Consider the following 21,670-nt stretch of genomic DNA (forward strand, 5'->3'; position numbering starts at 1 on the left):
CAGCCTTAGGCGGACGTGCTTCTGTAAAAACAAACCAGCATCTACTCTCTAACTCACTCACTCACTCACCCTCCCACACACACACACATATATTTCCCCAACCTCAATTACTACCACTTCCTCTATCATTGGGGATGCTGTGCCTATTTCAAAGGTCTTTAGTCCTCCATGATTCATCGCACACACACACACACACATTAAGGTTGAGTCCATCATTCTGTTCGTTCTGTTTGTTTAATTGTCTAATGTTATTATAAGCATGAAAGCAGTGACACAACACTAAACAAAATGTCCCCAGACCTCAAAGTTTTGTTATTTTGTGATGTCAAGCCTAAATCTCACTGGATAGCAGAGGAATACACCACACATCCATTCACACACATATTCACACCTAGGTTCAATTTATCCTAGCCCATCCTCCATACCGGTTTGTTATTGGGAGGCAGGAAGAAACCGGAGAACCTGGAGGAAACCCACACACACACAGCATGTAGATACCACACACTGTAACTCAAGCTCAGAATCGAACAAGGCAGCCTGGAGCTGCAAGGTGCCTCAATCTTCTACACATCTGGGAAATCTATACTTCATGACTTCATTTAACCCTTTGTTTAACTAAATACAAACACTGCACAGTTGTTTTCTGTGAGCTATGTGGTAGATACACTATATTGCCAAAAGTTTTGGGACACCCCTCCAAATCATTGAATTCAGGTGTTGTTTTTCAGGGCTTGGGCTTGACTTCTTAGTTCCAGTGAAAGGAACTCTTATTGCTTCAGCATACCAAGACATTTTGAACAATTTCATGCTCCCAACTTTGTGGGAACAGTTTGGGGATGGGCCACTGAGTCTGGCCTGCACAGAGTCCTGACCTCAACCCGACAGAAGACCTTTGGGATTAATTAGAGCAGACACTGCAAGCCAGGTTTTCTTGTCCAACATCAGTGCCTGAACTCACAAATGCACTTATAGAGGAATGGTCAAAAATTACCATAAACACACTAATAAACCTTATGAAAAGCCTTCCCAGATGAGTTGAATTCAACCCAAAGGTGTTCTTTTGGATTAAGGACTTAGTCATGCAGGTCAGACGTGCAGGCCAGTCAAGTTCCTCCACACCAAACTTGGACATCCATGTCTTCTATGGTTTTGTGCACTGGTGTGCAGTCATGTTGGAACAGGAAGGGGTCATCCTAAACTGTTCCCTCAAAGTTGGGAGCATGAAATTGTCCAAAATGTCTTGGTATGCTGAAGCATTAAGAGTTCCTTTCACTGGTACTAAAGGGCCAAGCCCAACCCCTAAAAAACATCACCTGAATTCAGTTTGGAGGGGTGTCCCAAAATCTTTGGCATTATAGTGTATCTTACAGGTAGACTTACCAGCATAAACATGGATGTTCTTTGGAGTTAAAAAATAAGCACTGACTGTTTGGTAATTTATACAACAGCAGATTAAATGGCTTACACAACAAAAGCCGACCACACATCCTTGATAGTCTTTTCTTAGTCAACAGTGCAGAAGTGTAAGTAAGAATTTCCACTGAAAGTGACCAATGGCTGCAAATTCACCTTGCAATCACTGCAGTGTCCAGAAAAGCACAAATATTTTAAATATTTTTTGCACTAATGAAATAAAGGCTTTGTGCTATCCAAATTTCATTGGATTGTGTCAATATTAAATGTCTATCTGATGTACTTCTCTTGGTGTAACTCAATCAAATGAATAATTATCTCAGTACAGTATCTCACTTTGTTTTCAGTATAGCGCAGCCTGCTGGAAATTCTCCTCTGAAGACCATAAACACACCGTTGATAAGACTTCTTTGATGCAGTGGGATCCTATATGTTTCACTGGGTGCAAATATTAATGCTCACTGGAAAACACATAAACAATTAACCAAATGTAATTGACAAATGGCTTGATTTAGATTGGACACACCCAGGCGTGATTAGTTTCATGACTAAACATCACTAAACAGAACCTTTCCAGTTATAAAGAGTAAAGTTTCAACAATCTGCAATCTAGGAGTCTGGAAAGCCATTTCATGGAAGAATGATGAGTCTTCACAGAAGTGAAAATTCTTCCCTCTGACGACATAGAAGAACATCTAAAGGAAATGTAGGCCTCACTCACCTTAGATAAGTGATAATGCTCATTATTCCACAATTAGAATGAGACTAGGCAAAAATGGGATCCATGTGAGGGTGACAAGGCAAAAGCACTGAGGAACATAAAGAAAAACAGCTTGATGAGTGAAAAGTTGAACGTTTTGAAAGAGACATGGATCCTGGTACATCTAGTATAAAGCCAACGCAACAATAAGAGCATCATACTGACAGTGAAACATGGTGGTGGTGTGATGGTGTGATGTATTGATGAGAGTTCTGCTGTCTAACAGAAAATTAAACAATAAATATATCGGGTTCTACAGTACAGTGAGACAACGTTCCAAAGCACAAGACCAACTCTACCTCTGAATGGCTCGGAAAAAAAAACAAAATGAAGGCTTTGTTGTGGCCTAGTCAAAGCCCTGACCTGAACCCCACTGAGACTCAAAGCTGATTTAAAGTTTCTTTAAAATAATACATAGAAGAAACCTTTATTTGTCACATATACATTACAGCACAGTGAAATTCTTTCTTCACATATCCCATCTTTGGAGGTTGGTGTCAGTACACAGGGTCAGTCAGTGCCCATGGAGCAGAGAGAGTTAAGGTGCTCAACACCCTTGCTCAGGGACCCAATAGTGGCAGCTTGGTGGTGCTAGGGCTTGAACCCCAAATCTTCCAATCAACAGCCCAGCGCCTTAACCACTTGAGCTACCACTGCCAACAGCACCTGGTGTTCCCAGGTTCCTTGGTAGTTCCTATCCAAGTACTAACCTGGTCAGGTGTTTACCTTTCAAGATCGGATGAGATCGGCATTCTCAGTGTGGTATAGCCGTAAGCCTCCATAGTGCTGTGAAAGACTAATCTCCAGAGCATACTACCAGGAGCGTTTGTGGCTGCTAAAGCTTAGTATTGCCCAGTATCAATAACTGCTCACAATTCCTGCTCATGTCTTCTCAAGTTAAGTTAAGGGCCCAGTTAAGGAAGTGACAGCAAATCAACATGGCTGCTCACATTATCAGCAGTAAACACAGCAGCACTTCTTAACTTTAAATTAGTTATTATACAGACAGATTCACTTGTCTAATCTATAACTAATCCCCACTTTGTTCATCAAATGCATGGAGGTCGAAAAGGACATCATTCCAATGCAAGACTAATGGAGCATTGACAGTGTGTGTGTGTGTGTGTGTGTGTGGATGTGGATTGGATGGATTTTTTTTTAAGATAACAAAATGAAATAAAGCTTCTTTTATGATACTGAACGTCACCACACAATGTTTGGGTCAGTGACTGCCCATGTGACAGACAGCTATTTTACTCTAAGCTGCATTGTTCAGTGAAGCTCCACAATACAAAACCCTCCATCTGATACACACACACAAAGAGAGAGAGAAAGAGTGTGTAACTTGTCTTTAGAGTGTGTATAGAGTATATAGAGTGTGTAGCTTGTGTTTATAGTGTGTATAAAGTGAGAAAAAAAGAGAGTGCAGAGTGTGTAGAATGCATATAGAGTGTATATAGTGTGGAGACTGTTTAGAGTGTATATATTGTGTAGGGTGTGTATAAGATGTGTATAGAGTGCATACAGTGTGTAGAGTTTGTATAGAGTGTGTAACTATTGTGTTTAGAGTACAGAGTATGTGTAAAATGAGAGAGAGTGTAGGGTGTTAAGAGTGTGTATAAAGTTTATAAAGTGTGTATAAAGAGAGAGAGAGAGAGAGAGAGAGAGAGAAAGGGAGAGAGAGAGAGAGAGAGGGAGAGAGAGAGAGAGAGAGAGAACCATTTCTCTTTCTACCTCGTTTTCTCTTTCTCTGCTGCTTCATGAATGTTTGGCTCGACTAAACACAGAGCAGTGGACATGAGGCTCATTTCCCCTCCACCACACAGAGACTCATTCAGGCTTGTGTGATTACAGTGACCTGTGACTCGCCCCTTGGCCTGTGTGCTCTGTTGAGGCAGTCTGCACCGAATTGAGTCTCGGGGGCATCGCCATGGCACCCGAAATGTAAAAGAAATCATTTATATGATGTTAAACTGAGGGGAGTTCATGTGGAATTTTTAAACTTGCACACAATCATCACAAAATGAATCATCTTTAGATTTTCTTCCGTATTTTTGTACTTCTGCTTTAAAATGTGCAGTCAGCACTTCACACCTCTCTGGTGTGTCTCTGGTTTGTTTATGTGAACAAAAGGAAGTGTGTGTGTGTGTGTGTGCTGAAGCCATGAATTTTACAATTCAGGCACAAATTAAAGTTTTTTTCTTGATCGATGGTGATTCAAGATTATGGACAGTATTTACACACACACACACACACAAACACACACACACACACACACACATACACTGAGTGTATAGTCTTCAAAGTGAATGCACAAAATTAGCTGAGTGGTGAACTTTCTTTAGTCTCCTTAGGAAGTAAAGACACTGTTGCACCTTCCAAACCAGAGCTGAGGTGTTCAGATGCCAAGACAGATCCTCAGAGATGTGGACACCCAGGAACTTAAAGCTGGAGACACGGTTGATGTAGATAGGGGAGTGTCTGCTGCTGTTAGATTTCTGGAAGTCCACGATGAGCTCTACAGTGTGTTTTTACATATGATGCAGATTTCCACATGTCCGATGCTGCAGTGGAGTTAATGCTGAAATTGGCGTACGCTGTGAAGTGATTTGCGTCACTGCTGTCCTCTGCAATGACGAGTCTAAGCCTGAGTCAGTCTGTTGCATCCGCACACGCACGCATGCACGTACACACACACACACACACACACACAAACACACTTAATGACAAGGGCCAGGCAGACACATCACGGAAGAAAAATTCTTTTTTAATGTTTATGCTACAAACATTTACTCATTTTCTGTGTGCTAATTAGTGCACACACACACACACACACACAAAACTGGATTTGCCTGCTAGACACCTTCAGGAGCCAGTCAGCAGATTACACCGTTACACCCTTTTCAAAAGACAGAATTATTATTATTAACCGACAAAATGTGACAGAGTTTAGATTTACTCACTTTTAGTTTTTAAATGTGGAAATAAACCACGGAAAATGTGACAAAATTGCAGGTTTTTTTGTTTAGTTTCAGCTCCAAACAGGAATGGGGGAATAATGACGGCAGTGCTGTGTGGCTAAACACACAAACATGGGAAAGGTTCATTTCTCTGCTGATGACCAGGTTGTGTGATCAGTGTGTTTGATTACAGTGTGTGAAACTGGCCATTTAAAGTTTAATGACGTAATGCTGACCAGCCCTGTGTCAAGAACGCGTCAAGAAGATTGCTGAAATGTTAGTGTGTGTTGAGGACAAAAAAAACAATAAAATTACATTCCCCATTTTCTGCATCTCATAGTTTATGTGATATTTATTTTATGTGGAATGCAGGATGTTCACACACACACTACTGCAAACAATGGTCCAAAATGATTATAGAGCCTAGGAGCTGGGATACTGAAAGATAAACTCAGCATTGTGTGTGTGTGTTTAGAGTGTATAGAGTGTGAATAGTGCAGATAGAGTGTGATGGTAGAGTGGGTAGAGTGTGTAAAGTGTGTGGAGATATATATTGTACATATTGAGTAAACTGAATAACATAAACTGAAGTTCTGGATCATTACTACATGATAAATTCACAGCTCTAATAAGAACCAGTCTGCTCCTGAAACACACTCTGGTCAGTCACACTTACACACCCTGCGTTGCTCTGTCACACACACACACACACACACACACATACACACACACACTCACACACACACACACACACACCATCTAAGGGCTGTGACACATTTAGCCACCACCAGGCCACTCACATTACATAAAACACCCCGGGCACAGGCCTGTAATCTAAAAGCAGCCTGTGTAAGTGTGAAGCTTAAAGAATGTCTCTGGCTGAGAAACGACACATCAGGACCTGAGCGAGAACGACAAAATGCTTCAGCAGTATCTCCTTCCTAATTGGGTGTGTGTGGAGCCAGTATAAGAAAGCCAGAAAGGAGATGTCGTTGCATAAAATTCACTGCCTCAACTGTCTTCTCACAATAGCACACAAAGTCTCATGGCTTGGTGACTCGGTGGGTCACGACTCAGTGGGTAACGGCCTCACAGTTTCAGGGTCCCTGAATTAACACTGAGCTCAGATTGGGTTCCTTTTCCACGTGAGTTTCTTGCCAGCTGCCAGAAAACAAAATAACTACTTTATCCTGGTCAGGGTGGTGGTGGATCCTGAGACTATCCTTAGAACACACACATACAAACACACACACACACAGAAACAATTTAAAGCAGTCAATCCACTTAGAGAATGTGGGAGGAACCCAATACAGACCCATCACATGTTTATGATGCTCTAGAAGTCTCAGTGTTAAGCCGTAGTGCACATGTTCTCCTGTTTTGGCATCTCCTCCCTGACTTCCTGTTAAGAGCAGAATTGATTTTAAAATTTCTATTCATGTATACAAAGTGCTATCTGGTCTTGCTGCACAGTAAATAACTGACAAACTCTTCTTCTAGAAAGATCTAAGATCTTCTAACCAGCTTCTATCTGTTCTGTCTCAAGCCTTTTCTGTGGTTGTGGTTTGATCCCAAACTCTCTCAATAACAATTTCCCTTTTCATCTGTGGTTTGCTCCAGCCTTAAAGCTTAAAACTTAAAGCTTCTCTTAAAACTAATTTTTATTCTTTGTCTTATGATCTTATGATCTGTCTTCATGCTGTTATGTGCAGCACTTTGGATCTCTTTAAAAATAAAACTGAACTTGACTTGACTTGGGAATATTTCCATTACAGACTTCTTCCTGCTCCGTTACACCACACACACATATGTTCTCCATCTTTATACACATAAGGAGTGTAGAAGGAGTTTATAAGTCAACGGTGAACTGCACATGTTTTTCCATGACCTATAAGCCCTCTCACTGAGGTGCCAGCTCAGCCAGGCACAGGCAATGCAATACATTCCTTATTCAGACTTGATATTTATCAAGGAGTTGATTTTGGCCTGCTACTGAACAGCGGTGTGAGTGAAACCCTGAATGGAATAAGGGTCAGCTGACTCGAACAGCTGTGCTGCTCTCCATAACGTCCATGTGAATGACAGAGCACAGTGAGCAGACTATCTCACATCAGAGAAAAAAGGCAAACACATTTAGAGGGATAAACTAATAGCGACCATTGATAAAAATACAGAGCTCACAAAAACCTATAGGTTAGACTAATAATGTCTATAATACTCTATACAGCCAAAACTACTCTAAAACTGTATGTGGTTCTTGCGAATCTCATTCTAGATTTATTCCCCCTCTATTTGCTGTTAGAATAATCTCCACTCTTCTCTTCTTAGATGTTGGATTGAGGCTGTGGGGATTAGTGATCATTCAGCTTCAAGAGCATTAGTGAGATCAGACACTGATGTTGTAAGAGTGAGGAGGTCTGGGGTTCAGTCTGTGTTCCAGTTCATCCCAAAGGTGTTCAGTGGGGTTGAGTCAGAGTCAGGGCTCAGTGCAGGACACTCCAGTTGTTCCACTCCAACTTTAACCTCTACACCATGTCTTTATTGTCATGCTGGAACAGGGTTTGCGTTAGTTCTAGTGAAGGGAAACTGTAAATTTATAGCACACAGAGACATTCAAAACTTTTTGGAGTTTGGGGAAGAACCACATGAGTCTGATGGTCAGGGTGCACATACTTTTAGCTTTATAGCGTATATCTCAAAAAAATGAAACAGCACCAGTCATTACTTTATCTGTTATTATCTAATAAACTTTAAAGATTTTGCTAAAATAAATGATTACCCTTGCTCATTTTTCTCGTGTTGATTCCTTTTCCTCTTTTCACGACTGTATGTACTTATCAAGCACACAGTGACATGATGTGGACCTCATAATGATAAGAAGAAGCAGCAGCTCAAGTTCATGGTGGTTGTTCCTACTGACCACAGCATGCAACACCAAAGTGCCAAGTGTTAACTGGAACATGTCCCTTTATTAGTCACTACAGTGAGCTGGTATGAGCTAACATGATCAACACGAGCAAAATGGTTTTTGTAGCATCTCCGGTGAAAATCACCAAATGTCATGATGACACTGTACTCTGATGGTGCATCGAAGGAGTAAACAACATTAAGAAGCAATAATAGGATAACAAATGAGGGTGCAGAAACATGGAGATGGTCTTGTAAACATGTTGAACCAACTGACTGGTTTTATTGCTGCAGGAGGCAGAAGAAATGGTCCATTTGGTTCTAAAACAAAACCAACCTCCCTGGAAACCTACCCTGTTAATGCATAAGCGTACAAATAGATTTGTTCTGTTTAAGTTTTAACCAAGTTATCTATTTTCAGTGTGGGCATGGTGGATTAATGATTAGCACACTTGCCTCGTATCTCCAGGGTCGGGGGTTTGATTCCTCTGTGTGTGGAGTTTGCATGTTCTTCCTGTACTTCAGGGTTTTCTTCTGGGATCTCCAGGTTCCTCCACCAGGTCAGTGACACATGTTGTAGGCTGATTGGCATTTTTAAATTGTCTGCAGTGTGTGATTATGCCTTATGATGTATTAGCACCCTGTCCAAGGTGTCCACCATTTTGTGCCCCGAGTCCCCAGGGATAAAATCCAGGCTCCCTAACCCAAGTGGTTAAGGCTCTGGGTTGTTAATCAGAGGATCAGGGTTCAAGCCCCAACACTGCCAAGCTGTCACTGTTGGGCTCCTGAGCATGGTCCTTAACCCTCTCTGCTCCAGGGGCACCGAATGATGTCTGACCCCAATGTTGGTATTATGCAACATTCAGAAAGAATTTCACTGTGCTGTAACATGTGAGACAATAATAAAGGTTTCTTCTTCAAAGATCTGATATACTGAATTGTATAACGGATTTTTAAACCATTATACTGAAATATGACCAGATTGAGAAACTCCATTTAATGGCCTGTCAGAGCCAGAAAGAAAAAGAAAAGGTCAGTGTGACATGGAGCTTAAACACATTTTGACATTCTCTCTCTGGCCTTTCCTTTTTTGACTAAAGATGATCCTGCAACAAAATATTCTTTAATTTTCCATCTCTAGTGCCAGAAAAGAGTAAACTCAAAATTATTCCTGTAACTGGGTACACGTGTTCTTGTAAACACCACCAGTGAGGATTTTACTGATGGACACGAACAGATGGGATGCTAGCGATTGAGCAACGTGTGTAGAGCTGTACAACTGGGACACTTTTGTTGCTTTGATGAGAACACTGAACAGATTTTTAAATGATCTTCCTTATACTTGTGTGTAGTGCCTCATGCTGATGAAACGTAACACACTGGCTGGTTTGTGAAAGCATATTTAAGCAACAGCTTGGATTTTCACATGAACAATAAAGAGATTTTACACTTTAGTTCACAACTCCGTTAGGTCTTACAGACACTGGGCTATTTTATTACTTTAATTAGGACCATTTGTTACACACGCAAACCACAACCATCACACATGCCTAATGTACTGTTTTCAACTGGTACTACAGTTCATACATTTAATCTGTAAATAACTTTGTATTTTCATGCTTTCTTATTTGTGATATTGTGTCCTACTCTAGTGTTCCCTGTTGCTCACACATGACTGTGGACACCAAATTTCCTTCTTGGGGATTAATAAAGCACTCTACAACTACTAAAGACTGCAATTTGACTCCTAGGAGAATTCTAAACACTGACAAATATTCCCCAAACAACTAAAGCAGAGATTTACACAACCTCTAACTTTTTTTAATCTGAAAATTCAGTTGATTCTGGAGTCTGGAGAGTCTCAGTGTTAAATTTGATGATGCTGCCCCCTGGTGGAATTATTCACTCGAGCTGACGCACCTCTAAATTGACAAACTTTCAGAATAAACCCGATTACTAAAGCCTAGCAGATATTAAATAACCAGTTCCAATACAAAAAACTGTTTTAAAGGTAACAAAGCAGCAGTGAATCAAGTGAATTTGCACATCATCTTTTATTCAGGCACAAAGAGGGACCCATTTGGTTAGTTTGCCTGATTGGCAATCAGCATTCAAGTCATTCACAACACAGTCACAGTGCCGCCTTTTTAAAGTGCTCATCTCGTCAAGTATTCAGTTTAATCTACATTCATACAAGCGATTCAAGTGCTCAGTAACCAGAAAGAAAAGGCACAGTTAGCAGACATGGCTTTACAACATGTATGGCTCCAGAAAACAGCCAGCATCTAAATTAACAGTGTCTGCATGTTGGAAAATCCACGCCTACCCCTGCCTCGGAATTAGCAGACGAGAAATGTCGCCACATCTACTTAATGCTACTTTGTGCGATAAAGAATGGAGGGGGGAGAAGAAAAAAAAAGAAAAAAAAGTGCAGAGTGTGATTTAACAGGCAAGCCAACAGATCCTACTGTACAGGAGTGCTTACAGAAACTCAATCCGGGTAGAGCAGGAAGCCTGAGAAGGTGCTGTACTTCCAGCTACTACCGTAGATGGCGCCACGGTGGAGGCGTAGCCAGATGTGATCGCCGACACGCAGAGGCAGGACAGCGTGGTTGCTGGCCGTCTCATGGTCAGGTGCACCGTCGTTGGCGTACGCCGAAGCTACGACCTCATCATTGCGCATCAGATTGACGTAAAGTGGCACACTGATGGCCAGCTTAAGGATGTGGAAAAAGAAGACATATGTGCCTGCTGCCGGACAGGAAAAGTGACCAGAGGGTGCATCAAATGCACCACCTAAATTGCTGTGGAGAAGATCGAAGGCAATGGGCTGGTCCAGAGTGCCTGGGGCCAAGTTGGTGGCACGGGCTGCTGAAAAGGCCACACGAATTTGCGGGTACACAGGCATCAGGGCGTGAGGAGGAGGGCCAGTGATGGGCATGCCAGAAGCCGTGATGGTCAGAGTGTCACCATGAGCAGAGTCGATTATGTAGGTGCCCTCACGGTCTGGGCTGCTCACCTGGGAGGAGTCGCTCCAACCTGCTAAACACACACAATAGACTTGTTTTTGAACCTGATTTGACCAAAAATCCTACCGAGAGCAAAAGCTGATAAATGAGTAACATACCAACTGAGCTGTTTCTCCGAGCTGCTGTGCCTCCAGTACGTTTATGACTTGTCTGATACCCATTTTCCTAACAAAGATTTAATCAAGCATCATAAACTGATCGTTCCAGATAAGCTCAATAGCTGGGTGATTGCGTAAGACAGAAAGAGATACTTACCTGGGAGGTGTAGAGAGCAGATCCAGGCTCACGGTGGGAGTGGGCACTGAAGCCTCCTCCGGGGGCACGTATATTTACTCTGTGCACCTCATAGCCACCTGAGAAAGAAAAATTAAACAAAATCATGCATGGAAACAAATCTCTCATATGCCTCATTACCCAAACCAACAGCACCATCAAGTTCAGAACAGGCTAACAATTTTCCCAAATCAGTGGAGAACAAGACAGCACATAAAGAGCAAGAAGTGAAGTCCAGAGAAACAAGTAGAGAAAGAAGGTACCTCTAGAAGCCCCAGGTGAGCGAAGTGAGGAGTGAGAGAGTCCTCTTGCACCATGTGTCATACCTCTGAGCGTACTGCGGGGGTAATAATGCTGCACAAGACTAGACTGAGACTGAGGGGCGGAATTTGGACCAGGAGATGAATAAACCTGACTGGTTGCACTGATGTCGCTTTCTGACAGGTATGCACTCTCTGTGGGGAGGAGAAAAAATAAAATAAATCTGCACTTACACTTTTTTACCCAATTTGCATTTCTTCACACTATGATTTCCTCTCAAAGCAACTTGGATCAAAATGCGACAACTTTTTTTTACCCATCTGCAGGTCGTCTTGCGGCAGGCTGAGCTCCGGGGGGGTCTGTGTGCTAGCGGTGGAGTGGCTTAGCGTGCTTGGTGTACTGTAACTCAGACACACTGACCCTAAAAAGCCACTTTCACCAGTTTTCACTTCTGAGCTCCTGGTCATAGGAACCTCGCCGCTAAACACCTGTAGCACAGACACAGCCTTCAGCGTAGTGCTTAAACAAACCTGTTCACAACGTGCACGTGTTTAATATGTTTAATAACACTGACGGAGTGCAGGCTGCTGAAGGACGCGGTGCTGGTTGCAGGTAGAGATCGTCTGCTGGGTGGAGGGGTGAAGGTCTGTGCCAGAACATTCGTGGGAACTTCTCCATTAGAGAGTGGCTGCTTTGCTGTCTGTAATACACAACATGTTAGAACAACCTGCATAGAACTGTATTTATTCATGTGCTAAATTGCATGCCCAGTTATGTAATAAAGCGTTCGTGCCATCATACAGGCGGTGCTGGAACGATCAGTGGTCCAAGAGAGCAAAACTGGCTATGCCCTGTGTAGGAGGGGCTTACTCGCTCACCCACAGCAAAACTAGCTAATCAGGAGCATCTGCGAGCTCAAATGTACACCAAGAGTATAGACTGAAGAGGAACCCATCCTGTTCTGTGATCCCCAGTGTGCAACCTGCTAGTGTTTTAAAAGAAAACAGCAAAATCTCAAAATACTACAAATATTGCACATAGTAAAAAGTTGTGCTTTGAGAGTCAACACCAAAGCTCCAGCAGGGTCTGATCAGTTTGTATTAAAATCAGAGTATGACTTAAAATCACCAACAGAAGGACGTATAGGAAGACCCGAAACATGCAAACAAGTGATTGTGACCGATTTGTGGTGCATCTCAATCGGCTCTCGAGATGGTAAATCAGCATGTGGTATAGCCTCAATTTCATTAAAGTTTCCTTATCGTTTACTGTAACATCAGATCAGAAGTTTTATAAGGGGGAAATTTGTTAGCGGTATGATAAGTGATCACAAAGCTGGACTGAAGCTTACGTGTGGTCCATCTTCAGAGTGCAGCTTCAGGTCTGAGGTGTCGGTGAGCTGATCTCCATTAGACAGAGGGCTTTGGGCATCTCCAGAATGCTGGTGGCCATGAATAGGAGTCGACTGATGACGAGGAGAACAGACCACGAAGATCAGAAAGAATTTCAAAAATATTCTTGGAGGTTTGGATTAGATTCTTTAAAAGCTGACACTTACATTCTGAGGTGGTGGCATGATATCTGCTGGGATCATCTTCTGTTCTCTCAGAGCTGCAGAACAAACAAAACCTTATACAAGTTTTCCAAGACCACAGCTCCAGCAACATCTTTATTATACAGTCACATACACTATATTGCCAAAAGTATTCGCTCACCTGCCTTGACTCTCATATGAACTTAAGTGACATCCCATTCCTAATCCATAGGGTTCAATATGACGTCGGTCCACCCTTTGCAGCTATAACAGCTTCAACTCTTCTGGGAAGGCTGTCCACAAGGTTTAGGAGTGTGTTTATGGGAATTTTTGACCATTCTTCCAGAAGCGCATTTGTGAGGTCACACACTGATGTTGGACGAGAAGGCCTGGCTCTCAGTCTCCACTCTAATTCATCCCAAAGGTGTTCTATCGGGTTGAGGTCAGGACTCTGTGCAGGCCAGTCAAGTTCATCCACACCAGACCCTGTCATCCATGTCTTTATGGACCTTGCTTTGTGCACTGGTGCACAGTCATGTTGGAAGAGGAAGGGGCCAGCTCCAAACTGTTCCCACAAAGTTGGGAGCATGGAATTGTCCAAAATGTCTTGGTATGCTGAAGCATTCAGAGTTCCTTTCACTGGAACTAAGGGGCCAAGCCCAGCTCCTGAAAAACAACCCCACACCATAATCCCCCCTCCACCGAACTTTACACTTGGCACAATGCAGTCAGACAAGTACCGTTCTCCTGGCAACCGCCAAACCCAGACTCGTCCATCAGATTGCCAGATGGAGAAGCGCGATTCGTCACTCCAGAGAACGTGTCTCCACTGCTCTAGAGTCCAGTGGCGGCGTGCTTTACACCACTGCATCCGACGCTTTGCATTGCACTTGGTGATGTATGGCTTGGATGCAGCTACTCGGCCATGGAAACCCATTCCCTGAAGCTCTCTGCGCACTGTTCTTGAGCTAATCTGAAGGCCACATGAAGTTTGGAGGTCTGTAGCGATTGACTCTGCAGAAAGTTGGCGACCTCTTCGCACTATGCGCCTCAGCATCCGCTGACCCCGCTCCGTCAGTTTACGTGGCCTACCACTTCGTGGCTGAGTTGCTGTCATTCCCAAACACTTCCACGTTCTTATAATACAGCTGACAGTTGACTGTGGAATATTTAGGAGCGAGGAAATTTCACGACTGGATTTGTTGCACAGGTGGCATCCTATCACAGTTCCACGCTGGAATTCACTGAGCTCCTGAGAGCGACCCATTCTTTCACAAATGTTTGTAAAAACAGTCTGCATGCCTAGGTGCTTGATTTTATACACCTGTGGCCATGGAAGTGATTGGAACACCTGATTCTGATTATTTGGATGGGTGAGCGAATACTTTTGGCAATATAGTGTATTTGCACTGTTCACTAAATTTTCCTCCAAATCCAAAGCAGTTTATAACAAAATCAGTTGATAACACAGAGGAGAGTTTTACCAAGAGGGGAGGAGCCAGGAGATAGACGCAGCGCTCTGCTTCGACCGTTTCCGGGCGTGGCTTCTCCATCCAACAAAGAGTCCTGATTGAGATCAATGACGTTTAAATGCAAACCATAAACAGGGTTCAGAAAAAATACAAGCCTTCAAGCTCAGACTACTGCAAGCCCCAGAATATACACAATGCTCTTTGGCCTTTATTTATTAATCTGTTAGTAAAGCTTTATACATCACAGCTTAGCAAAATCTTCCATAAGGTGAGGCATTTCTTTACATTTAAGGGCAGACAGACTTCCCAATTTACAGTTTGCCATTTTTTGTCTGAAATTCTACTCAATTTATATTACATTCAATTCCTGCATATAACAGAGCTAAGGTTTTCTCTACAGTATTTTAGTCCCTGAACTAGTATGTTCGATAAATCACTCTGGATAACTGTCTGCTAACCACTGTAAATAGAAAACTTATACTTGACTTTATAATCTGTAGTGCAGCAATCCAAGCAAATGGCAAGTAGACAAGTTACATGGAGCAGTGCTGTGTGCAAGATCACACAGCACACAATTAAGTTTTTTTCTGAAATTTCCATTAATGGCAAATTTCTTGTAAATGTGCAAGGACATTTACTGTCCAGTGTCACCCAAATGAGGACGAGGTTTCTGGTGATGAGTCTGGTTCCTCTCAAGGTTTCTTCCCATCGTATCATTTCAGGGAGTTTTTCCTTGCCACTGTCACCTCAGGCTTGCTCATTAAACTTTATAATACAAATAAATTGAAATTAATAAATAAAATGTACAAATAAATCTCATTATTATAAACCAGCTTGATCAGCTGAGCCCATCGCTAGAATTTCTACCACATATATCATTCTGAGCATTATTCCCAGTTTCCATTGAGACAATTATATCAGACTCTTAAGCATCTGTAATAGAGCCTCAATTTATAGGAAAGGGACTGAAGAGTGATTTGCAGTTTCACTCATGAGGCGTTTTGATTCCAGACAGCAGGGGAATATTTTGACTTTAGGAGGAAAGGTCTAGATGAGCGTGGGGGCAGCAGTCTGGTGCTACTTTGAGATGTAGACCAGCATTGAAATGATCCAAATCTGCTGAAGAGCAGACAACATTTGGAGGAATAACAGCAAAGGATGACAGCATTTTAGCAGGTTAGTATAACGCTTGATCTTCAGGCTGCACTGGCAAAGAAATTTGTTGCCTAGCCTCAGGGCATGATGCCGTCGATTCCTACCAGGTTTTACAACAGTGTGTAAAGTCGTTGCTGAGATATAGCCTCACACCCTGTTTGGCAGCTTCGCCATCAGATTCATTAGACCTTTAAGAGCAAACTGTAAAGTATTCAAAAAAGTCTTTTAATAACTTGGTTTACTCTGAATATGGATATGCACCAAATTTGGTAATGAGCCAACAAAATTTGTAGGAAGAAAAGCACAGATTTTGGCAATCCAAGAAAGTGGGAAATCAAATTAAACTGACTGTTGAACTCTCTTCCAGTCCAGGTCACATGATTCAAGACTTAAAAGAGAAAAACCCATACTTCCAAATTAGACCCAGATTTGACCCGATGGTGGCGCTACAATGTTGGCAGCACTTGGCCCAAGTTTGTTCAGATTGTTCTTTAGACTTTCCTCAGTCAGTGTGCCAAATTTTTCATCAGAAGAAAACACACCAGTAGCAATGATGAAGGTAAGGCTTGGCCCTCTAATCAGTGTAAATGAATCAGGTTTTAAATTGCAGAAATCTGGCACAATTTCTTTGGCCCATGTTTAAGGATAATGCTGTGATGGTGATAGTCTTAAATGATTGTCAGAGATTAAACCATAAACATCTAGGAAATGGTGTTTTTCAAGAAATCGAAGAAATTAAGCAAAGGCTATAAAGCCTAGTCTAATTTGGAATTACTTCCAAAACAAACCAAGAAAAAGACAGTTATTGAGAAGATGAAGCATGAGCATGCTGTGCTGCTTTGTACCTGAATAAAGCTGAAAGAGCCAGTGATCTGGTCCATCAGGTGATCCAGCTGCTGTCTGCGCAAGGCAGGATCTTTAGCCAGAGAGGATGGAGAGTTAAAGACCTCCACAGGTACAGCCTTCTTAATCTCACCATCCTATTGGAACAGAAGATTAGTGATTAGTGTCTGAGGGAAGAGCAAAGAAAAAAGGGGGAAAGAGGGAAAAAAAAAAAGAAAAAAGAAAAAAAAATCAGGCTTACTGATTTTGAGCCTTGGCTTCCTTTATTTTTCAGCTGCCGTTTCTAAGGGGGAAAAACCAGTTAAAAAGGAAAGATAAAATGTGTGATTAATTGATAAACAACCAAAACAACATTTCAAAGGCACCTGTTTGCTCTCAGCAGCAGACCTCACAGTGACTACTGATTTGGGGATGAACCCTGTTGCTCCTTTCCAAGGCTTCTGTAACACTGTTTTGGAAGATGCTGGAGGATCAGAAAACTCCATATCCCAAGAGTCTGGTGGTTCCTGTTCCTTCATAGCTAAAAACTCTGACTTCCAGGTTGGTGACTGCACCTTCATCTCCTCACCAGTGAGGTCCCGCTCCGTTATGTAGCATCTGTTTAAAAACTGGCATCATTCTAAAGTTACTGACACACTTCAGTACAAAGAACAGATGTGTTAGAATTTTTTAAAAAAAGCTCCAGCAAATGCTGAAAAAGTTTCCAAGGTGAAAAATCAGTAGGTTTGTCAGTTAGTTGATCCTACCTGCCGTGAAGCCACGTCAACGGATTTCAAACCGACCCCCACTGCAACAGAACACACCGGATCACACAAATCACATCAACATGCCTGCATGCTACTGAACCCACGTGTTCAACAGGAGTCTCACCAGGTAGCGTGCCCGATGTAGACGAAGCATCAGGAGTCTGTTCCTCGTCGCTCTTCTTGGTGTCTTTTTCAGGCTCTGGGATGCGATCAAATAAACCAGAGTCCACCAGACTGAGCAGCTTTTCCTTCAGCCATTTATCTTGGAGAAATAAATTATGTTAAAAAAAAGTTTAAGGGAAAAAAACCACAACCAACAAAACCCCACAAACCCAAGTCATGAGCTGATTCGTAATTAATCTGGACAATAAAAAGAAAGAAAGAGTCAACAAAAAGATATATAAATAAATAATTATATATATAAATAAATAATATATATATATATAAATAAATAATTATATATATATATATATATATAAATAAATAATTATATATATATATATATATATATATAAATAAATAATTATATATATATATATATATATATATAAATATATAATATATATATATATAATATATATATATATAAATATATAATATATATATATATAATATATATATATATAATATATATATATATATATATATATATATATATATATATATATATATATATATATATATATATATATATATATATATATATATATATATATATATATATATATATATATATATATATATATATATATAATATAATATATATATATAAAAAATTCCCTCCCTTTTCTCTGTCCATACGAACTCTATTGCCTTTAACCACATCCTGTTTCCCTGCAGAAAAATCCCCTTAGTCATCCATTACCATGGGAAAACCCAGAGAACTTCCAAACAAGATACTGATCTGACCTACACAAATCAGGTACCATATCAAATACAGACGCCATTAAAACGCCATTAAGCACAAACTGATCCGTAAAGTTGTGTGTGTCTGAAAGGGTTCAATTTGTTTCCTGAAAGCATGTTGCTAAATACCTGTACTTCACTAAACGTCATTAAAGCTACTACAGTCTCAGTCAGGCTCTGTGACATGATGCTGCTTCCCCAGTGTAAAAATCACACATGCAGATCAAATAAAGTTAATCACTAACATAAGTAATGATTTGAGAGCAACAAGCTACTTAAATCTGTAGACAAAAGGTGGCTTGAGGTTTTTCATCTGCCATTTCATTCAAGCTGAGATATTTAGCTCCCTAGATTTTGCAGTGCATTGTGGGATTTTTTTTGTGGAATGTTCCAGTACACTGGAAATACTCCGGATTCAATTAATGATCAGTGTCTTGACTACTGAACTAGAGAACTGATTGAGACACCCTTAAATCAAGCAGTTGGTTTAGAGAGCATCAATCTGTAACCAAAACCTGGTTGCCTCTGCCAGGAGGTTCAGATCTGGCCATATATAGAGCATTCAACATGATGACAACCAAACATCTGTCCAAATAAAAAAATATCTGTGATCCGAATAGAAGAGAAACATCCAGATCATCAGCACTACTCATTTGATGTTTAAATAAAATTACACAATTTTCCTAAAGCGTTCATGATGGTGGCACACTAGAACATTACAGGAATGTGTTAAAGCTTTAAAAAGGTTTATTATAAGTGAACGCACATGTTGAGCCAGCAACTGGTTTGTCAATGCCATCCAGTAGGTCCAAGTAAACAAGGGAGGCCTGTTCCATCTGATCCTCTAATCTGCAGAGATAAAAGACAGTCACGGGTATAGCGTGCTTACAAATAAACATCCATGTCATTCTGCATTTAGCCAAAAAAAAAAATGACTTCCAGGAGCACATTGCAGCCAGGGACAAACCTCATGCTCTCATCCCGTTTGCAGGCCAACAACGAAGCCAAGTTCAGCAGCTTCTCTACTTCCTGTGCAGACAGGAGGCGAGCATGTTCACACGTGCTGAAGGTTTTCCTAACGTCGTGTCTCTGGAGGCTGCAGAGGACGTACTGCACCTGAAGCATCACACTTAAACGCCTCTGTTCCTCCTCAGCCCTCTGGACCTGCTCACGCCGCATGGCCTTCCTCTGAGCCTTCAACAGCTAACAGAGACAGGTTGATACTAAAGACACTGAGGAGGCAAATCTGAAAAAAAGAAAGAACTGGATCTGTTCTTACATCCTGAGTGAGAGTGCAGAGGGTTTTCTGTAACTCTTTGGCAAACGTCAGGTTGTGAACCACTTCTTCATACCTCCCTACCGCATCCTGCAACAGGGACAAAACTTTTTAAATGACCAAAAAATGTAAAAAATCTCAAATCTATTAAAGAATTCTAAGACAACATTCACCATTTGGTCTTGATTCAGCGTTTCACCATTCTCCAGCCGCATTCGGTAGCCTTCCAGCTTGAGCTGCATGGAATTAAGCAACAAATAAACATTTATGTATCAGGAAGTTGACAGGAACTAGTGACTTTACGATACACAGCCGAAGCCACCTTCTTTTTCTCGATGTTGCGGATCTTGTGCTTGAGGCAGATGAGCCCATCTTCGATGTAGGTCTCGTATCCGTGGTAGACGGCGGCTGAGGGGTTCAGGGCGAGCTGCAGGGCTGTGAGCGAGTGAGGAGATCCTGCACTCGGGCTGCCATCCAGCCCGCCATCCCTTTCTTCCGTCGACTCGGAGAGAGCCGTGGCGTCCGAGGATCGAACCGAGAACAGCTGAACCATGGTCCGTGTCTCTCTAGAGCGGAAAAGGAGATGAGATCAAGCTCATGGTGCATTTCAGAGGATTCAACAGATACAAAAACACTCTGGATGCTCTACAGCTAGTCTAATTCTGCATTTTTCTTGTTACTCAAAAGCATTCAATTGCATAAATAATGGCACCCAGAACCTGAACTGCAGACAAACACCTGCTTGTCACATCATGTACACCAGAGCTTGCACTTGCATTTAGTACATATAGAAGTGTGATAGTGCGAGACAGGAACTTTCTGTGCCTCTGACTAAGCAAAAGTGTGTCAGGCTCCAGAATCATCCACATCAAACTGCAGCCAAACAGCACAACAGTCCCCAGTGCCACCGCCCAGTATGTAGAAAAACCCAGCTCTGTCTAGCAATCTCTTGCTGGAGATAATCATCAGCTGACTGACCACCAGGGATAACCTGAGCACCATCACAAACCACGTACAAATAAAAGCATTGACTGACCTCATGCGTCTCTTCTGCTGTGAATGCAGGCTTTCAGATCAGGAAAAAAAAAAAAGAATGAAATAAAGCTTGGTGGGCTGAAGGCAGGAAAAGAAAACAGAAAGAGAGAGACAGAAAGATACAGCAGTTGGTGAAAGGGAGGCCAACTCTCAGCTTCCTCTCACCTTTTTATGCACTCTCATCAAGGGAATCTCGGCAGCTGCGAGAGCAATCATGACGTCATGACGCTAATGGAAGCGACGCGCGCTACAGGCTCGGGGCGCAGTGTGGAGTGCCAAAAGGGTCAAAAATGTTGCTTGGACAGTGTGGGAAATGGCAACATCCATAGCAGTGATGTAACTGAATATGAATACACTTTTCTGATTAAACTGATAATGTGTTCTAACAACCTGGATCCCGCAGGACGCTCAAGTAACATCACAGGAGCTAGAAAGTGAGAGAGGTTATAGTGAATATCAGCTCGGCTCAGTGCTGGGACTAATCCAAGGCAGTTCAATTCTGCTTTTGTGCAACAGTTCTATAATTGAATATCAATTCAGTGACATTTTGGAGACACCAGATTTTCAGTTCATGTTTGCTCTGCTTGTGTAAAAAGATCCTGAAGAAAACTATACTCACTTTATAGCTGAAAAAAAAAACCCACACAAATTCTTCAAGGTTTACTGAGACGCACCGAGAGAATTCATACATGATAAAAGTGTAGTACACTGTCATCTACTGATAAACAAAATACAGCAGCAGAAACAGACATGGTGGCTGGCGTGGTTGGAGAGTTTATTATGAAAAGGGTTATCTATATTACAGAAGAAGGAACTGTCAGAGAGTGTCTGTCTTCAGCACATGTTTAGAACAGAAAGAATTAAAATAATAATATCAGTGTCACTAAGCAGCCATGTGGCCACTTGTTAGTGAGGCTAATCAGAGTGAAAGAAAGGATTTGAGTGTAACAATTGGACTGTGGGACAATGGCAAAAGGTCACACGGTCTGATGAGTCCAGATTTCTGATATTCCAGTGCTCTGGATGCGTTAGAGTAAGAAGGGAAGCTCATGAAGCGATTCATCTGTCAGTCAGGAGACAGCCTCTGGAAGCAGTGTGAT

The 21,670-nt window shown here is 41.8% G+C and overlaps 1 protein-coding gene across 4 annotated transcripts; it reads right to left on the reverse strand.

The window, feature by feature from the left end:
• Positions 1–10,075: 10,075 nt before the first annotated feature.
• caprin2 (caprin family member 2) lies at positions 10,076–20,967 on the reverse strand. 4 transcript variants are annotated; one of them, XM_058407355.1, is made up of 20 exons: positions 20,736–20,967; positions 19,858–20,101; positions 19,709–19,771; positions 19,539–19,625; positions 19,227–19,462; positions 19,026–19,108; positions 17,478–17,615; positions 17,354–17,394; positions 16,973–17,215; positions 16,849–16,890; positions 16,610–16,744; positions 14,622–14,703; positions 13,162–13,214; positions 12,955–13,068; positions 12,178–12,303; positions 11,920–12,091; positions 11,606–11,797; positions 11,325–11,422; positions 11,168–11,234; positions 10,076–11,082 (listed from the first exon to the last, which is right to left on the reverse strand). In XM_058407355.1, the coding sequence occupies exons 2-20, from the start codon at positions 20,086–20,088 to the stop codon at positions 10,532–10,534; spliced, it is 2,754 nt and encodes a 917-aa protein (XP_058263338.1). In that variant the 5' UTR covers positions 20,089–20,101; positions 20,736–20,967; the 3' UTR covers positions 10,076–10,531. The 4 variants fall into 4 exon arrangements, with proteins under 4 accessions (XP_058263338.1, XP_058263339.1, XP_058263337.1 ...); XM_058407356.1 differs by having other exon boundaries at positions 11,669–11,797; positions 20,572–20,967; XM_058407354.1 differs by having other exon boundaries at positions 10,076–11,079; positions 20,572–20,967.
• Positions 20,968–21,670: the final 703 nt, after the last annotated feature.

The sequence above is a fragment of the Hemibagrus wyckioides genome, linkage group LG14 (assembly GCF_019097595.1).
Source record: "Hemibagrus wyckioides isolate EC202008001 linkage group LG14, SWU_Hwy_1.0, whole genome shotgun sequence".
In the NCBI taxonomy this organism is placed as follows: Eukaryota; Metazoa; Chordata; class Actinopteri; order Siluriformes; family Bagridae; genus Hemibagrus; species Hemibagrus wyckioides.

Coding starts and splice junctions, on each gene's coding strand:
- caprin2 (XM_058407353.1), bottom strand. Junction 19,772..19,857: donor GCAACATCGAGAAAAAGAAG/GTGGCTTCGGCT, acceptor AATTCCATGCAG/CTCAAGCTGGAAGGCTACCG. Junction 13,069..13,161: donor TCATGCCACCACCTCAGAAT/GTAAGTGTCAGC, acceptor CCTCGTCATCAG/TCGACTCCTATTCATGGCCA.